The sequence below is a fragment of the Dictyostelium purpureum genome (assembly GCF_000190715.1).
Source record: "Dictyostelium purpureum unplaced genomic scaffold DICPUscaffold_295, whole genome shotgun sequence".
In the NCBI taxonomy this organism is placed as follows: domain Eukaryota; phylum Evosea; class Eumycetozoa; order Dictyosteliales; family Dictyosteliaceae; genus Dictyostelium; species Dictyostelium purpureum.
This window is the reverse complement of record NW_003519631.1, coordinates 1,444-6,404: the sequence shown is the minus strand read 5'-3', so window position 1 is coordinate 6,404 and position 4,961 is coordinate 1,444. Positions and strand designations below refer to the sequence as shown.

Genomic DNA, 4,961 nt, shown 5'->3' with positions numbered 1-4,961 from the left:
TCAAAGAGTCTTTAATTTATTTTGCAAACAGTTTAGGTATGAAGGTTTTATACTTTATATGTCTTATCTTTTAATATTATTTATATATATATATAATAGTAGACGAAGATTATTACATTATTCATATTATTACTATTGTTATTATAATTGATATGATTGTTTTTATTATTATTATTCATATTCATATTCATATTCATATTCTTATTATTATTATTATTATTATAATCCCAATGAATGTTATTATTATTCAAATTATTGTAATTAATATTATTATTCATATTATTATTCATATTATTATCCATATAATAATTGTATGTATTTTTATTATCATTATTTGTTATTTAAAAATTATAATGAAACTTATTTTTTTAAATGTTCTCACATAAAAATAATCATAAATAGTGTAAATTCTTAGGTATTTGGGACTGAAATTTAAGAAAAAACGGCGATTCCATCGTTTTTTTGAAAATAGATTTTTGAGCATTTTTTAAAAATTTTTTTTTTTTTTTTTTAAACATAATCATTTAAAAAATAAATCTTTTTTATTTAGTTTTTTTAGTTTAGATATCTTAAAGAAGTGGTTCATTAGAATCATTATTTTCTTTTTCCTCATTATTGAAGATGGTGTTATTGATAATACTATTTGATTGGTTGATTCTATAATTAATATTTTGTAAATGGTCAATAGTTTTTTGTAGATTGAGGATTGGTGGTTTTGGACGAGTGTTACTATCTGGTTTGAAGCATTTTTTAAAAAGACCTACACTTAAAGTAATGAGGATTAAATTTAAAGCAAAAGAAATAAAAAATGAAATTGGACCAAATTCTAGATCTGCTCGAGAACTAAAAGGACCATATCCATGGAAAATTAAAGGAGTAACAAACATCACCATATCATGGAGTGGTATTTTTACATCATCTTGAAGAACAAAGGCAGAGATAAAAACTATAACATCGGATATTACAGAAATAAGCATGGGGATAACCAATAAATTGAATGAGATGGAGTTTAATAGTTTCATATAGAACTTTAATGTAATAGCCACAATATTAATTATTGAAAATATAATACCGGAAATAATAAAAAACAAAACAATACCAGATGGATAGGTTTTAAAAATGAAATCTGGAATATAAATATTTAAAAATCTTTGACCTGGTACATCAAATACTGACCAACCAACTATTTTTTGGTTTTAAATAATAAAAATTAGTTCATGAATAAATAATTGTTTGTAAAATAAATAAAAAAATAAAAATAAAAACTTACCCACGCTACTTATAATCCTCATTATTGAGATTGTGAATGAAATTAAAATTAAAAATACTTTACTTTTTGGACCTATATTACTTTCATCATTGCTATCAGAGTTATTATCGGATTGAATTTGGTTAGACTGAAAAAGTTCATAGTTGTTGTTGTTGTTGGTATTGTTATTTCTATTAAATGATTCTTCTTGGGATTGTTTGAGTTCACTTTTGATAACTAAAAATGTTAAAATAATGAGGAAAATGCTGAAAATGGTACTGGTGATAAATAAAAGGGTGCCGCTCCAAATCATGGAGTCTTCACCTCCAGCAAAATAAAATTCCTTGTAAGAACCATTGATAAGAAACTCTTTTGATAAAAAGAAACCAATAGATATAACAATAATATCGAGAACTATGGTAAGAAATAAAGGTGCTATAATTGTATAGGGCGATGATATTGGAAACTTTTTACAAACTATTAATATTAAACCGATTAAATATAAGAATGATAAAATTATTCCAAAAACAATTAAAGTTAAAGCCAAATCTGATGGAAATGTTGGGAACGGGATAGTAAGTGAATAATAGATTGCCCAAGTATCTATTAAATTATTTAATTAGTAATTTATAAAAATTTATACTTAAAATAAATAATAATGTAAATAACTTACTATTAATACTTGATATTTTGCAGATTATAATAAAAATTGAGAAAAAAGCCAATACAAAAAAAAAGTTATTTTTTAATTGTGAAAAAATAATTGATAGTTTTAAAAAATAGTTATTTTTTCCATAGTAATTATTACTACCATAATTATAGCTATTATCCATGTTTATATAATTATTATTCCCATTATTATTATAATTATTGTAGCTATTATTATAACAATGATTATTGTATCTATGATTATTATTATAGTTATTATTATTATTATTATAACTATAATGGTTGTTCATTGTGTTTACACTATGATTATTGTGATTATAGTTATTTTCATTAAAACTACTGTTGTTATTGTTGTTTATCATAGTGTTGTGGGGTTTAAAACCACTATTGTTGCTGTATTGTGAATTATTAATTTGAAAATTATTCATATTATTATTACAATTATTATTGCTATTATTCATATTATTTTTATTATTATTAATATTCATATTATTATTCATATAATTATTATCATTCATATTATTATTCATAATATTTTCATCCATATTATTGTTGTCTGTATTATTGCTCTCCATGTTATTATTATTTGTGTTGTTGCCATAAAAAAATAATAATGAAACTTTTTTTTAAGAGAAATTTTCTCACATAAAAATAATTTTCTCACATTCTTTGGTATTTAGGATTGTTTTTTTTTTTTTCAAATTATCAACATATTCCCAAAATTCTTTGTTATTTAGGATTGGTTTTTTTTTTTTCAAATTATCAGTTTTTTTAATTTTGTTATGCATTTTTTTCAAAATTGCAATTTTCACAAAAAAAATTTTTTTTTTTTTGAAATTTTTATATGGGAAATGTTTATTTTTTAAATCAATTTTCAACATAAAAATTTGAAAAAAAAAAAAAAAAATTATAATTGCAATTTATAATTTTTTTGAAACATTTGCACAACATATTCCAAAAAAAATAAAAAAAAATATTTTTTAAAAAATTTAATTTTTTTTTTTTTTTTTTTTTTTTTTAAAAATATAGGATGATAAAATGATTCCTAAAACAATTAAAACTAAAAGAGAATCTGATGGAAAAGTTGGGGATGGAATAGGAGTTGAAACTCCACATAAGTATATTCCCAGGTATCTATTTAATTTTAATTTGTATATATATGCATTAAATAAATAAAAATCAATAAAAAAAATTTAAAGATAGTTTTACAACTTTTTTTTATTAATTAGTTTAGACTTTGATCTTCGTCATAACTGGGAACGAATGGATCTTGGGCCTCTTTAATAAGAAGTGGTGATTTTAAATCACCAGAAACAGGGTTTTCGGTTAAAACTTCACTATCTATTATGTTATTATTATCTATTGGTTTATGGTGGGTTTTTAGTTGATTTATGTAGTTTTGTAAACCATCGATTGTTTCTTGAAGATAAATATTTTTTTGTTCGTCATAGTTATTATTACCTTTATAACTATTTAATTGTTGTATATATATATTTAATTGTTGTAGGTATTGTTTTTCTGAATCTGATAATGGCACTTTAACAGCTACATTTTTGGTGTCCATTTTAATTGGTTTATATTTATTGTAATATGAGAAACAATCTTCAAAAAGACCTTCACTTAAAGCGATTAAAGCAATGTTCAAACCCATACCAACAAAAAATGAAAAGGCACCAGAATACAACGAACATTCCCCTTTATAGAAATCAACACAAGCTAAAGTAAACCAAATACTTTGTTTATATGGATATGTACCATAGCTTTGATAGAGTTCGAGTGTAAAAGAGGAGATTAGAATAGCAATATCAACTATCAAGCTTCCAATAAGAAGAGCTAAAACTGATGTGATTGGGAATGATTTGGTTAATTTTTTAAAGAAACTTAATGATATACCAATAATATACACAAATGTTAAAACCGCACTGAATATAATTAAAGCTAAAGTGGCACCACTTGGACTGGGTTCCAAAAAAAAGGAATTCCATTGTGGGATATGTGCCCATTTAGCTAAAATTAAATTAAATATTAATATTAATTCTATTTTTTTTTATGTTCAAATAATAAATTTTATTAATTTAAATACTTTACCTTTAGAACTGAAAATTTTGAGAATTAATATAATTATTGAAAATACTAATAAAATAAAAAAACTAATATTTTTGTTTAATTTGTTTTGAAGTACTTTGAGTGGAGTATGAATTTTGAATTTCATAAAGGTTAAAATAAACAAAAGAATGTTTAAGGAGCCACCAACAAAATAGAAAAGGGAGCCTGCCGAAATTTTACTATAAAAGTTATAATAATCGAACTCATGATAACCAGAATGAATAATAGTTACAAGATCAAGTATCGTAATTGCAACTAAAAGAACTAAATTGACTAAAACAAATAAACGGGATACTCTTTAGCAATTTAAAATATAAAAGTGAGAGTCCAACCATATATAATATTATTAATATGATACCAATTATAACCATAATCAATAAGGATTGGAACTCACTCCGTGTTATAAATATAGGTGAATTCGACCATGGATCTATAAATATAAAAATAAAAAAAATAAACAATTAAATTTTTGATAAAAATTTTTAAAATAAAAAGTTACTATACTTACAAATAATACTTAATAATTTGCAAATTAAAATTAAACTTGAAAAAAAAAGTAAAATTGGATAACTCTCTTTTGTAGTTTTATTATTCTTATTTAAGATATTATTTGTTGGTTTTGTTTGATAACTATTGTTTCTAAATTGGTGGTTATTATATTGATGTTGTTGTGGTTGCTGGAAATTATTTTGGCAATTTGTATTATTATTATTATGGTTTATTTTGTTATTCATATAATTATTATTCGAACCATTTATATTATTATAGCTATTATGATTCATATTATAATTCACACCCCTATTCCCATTACTATTATAATTATTTTGATCATGAAACTGATTTTGATTTTGGTGTATCATTTTTAATACACTGATGTTATTATTGGTTATTGAATAATTTTATTATTTTATTTTCGTGATTTTGGTTAAAAAAAAAA

At 22.2% G+C, this 4,961-nt stretch overlaps 3 protein-coding genes across 3 annotated transcripts in view; all 3 read right to left on the bottom strand.

The window, feature by feature from the left end:
* The window catches only part of DICPUDRAFT_82397 (uncharacterized protein), a gene marked incomplete at both ends in the record, with an annotated part of 565 nt that extends 275 nt beyond the window's left edge, over positions 1 to 290 (bottom strand). The window contains one exon of the mRNA XM_003291689.1: positions 117 to 290. Within this exon, the coding sequence (XP_003291737.1) occupies positions 117 to 290 (174 nt within the window). The remainder of the gene's footprint in view (positions 1 to 116) is intronic.
* Positions 291 to 569: 279 nt separating this feature from the next.
* Positions 570 to 2,493, bottom strand: DICPUDRAFT_82396 (uncharacterized protein; the record flags this gene model as incomplete). Its single annotated transcript, XM_003291688.1, has 3 exons — positions 570 to 1,183; positions 1,271 to 1,852; positions 1,923 to 2,493. 3 exons carry the CDS (start codon positions 2,491 to 2,493, stop codon positions 570 to 572), a joined length of 1,767 nt encoding a protein of 588 aa, XP_003291736.1.
* A 650-nt stretch (positions 2,494 to 3,143) lies between these two features.
* On the bottom strand, positions 3,144 to 4,884 carry DICPUDRAFT_82395 (uncharacterized protein; the record flags this gene model as incomplete). Its single annotated transcript, XM_003291687.1, has 4 exons — positions 3,144 to 3,925; positions 4,007 to 4,297; positions 4,383 to 4,454; positions 4,533 to 4,884. 4 exons carry the CDS (start codon positions 4,882 to 4,884, stop codon positions 3,144 to 3,146), a joined length of 1,497 nt encoding a protein of 498 aa, XP_003291735.1.
* Between the last annotated feature and the right edge of the window lie 77 nt (positions 4,885 to 4,961).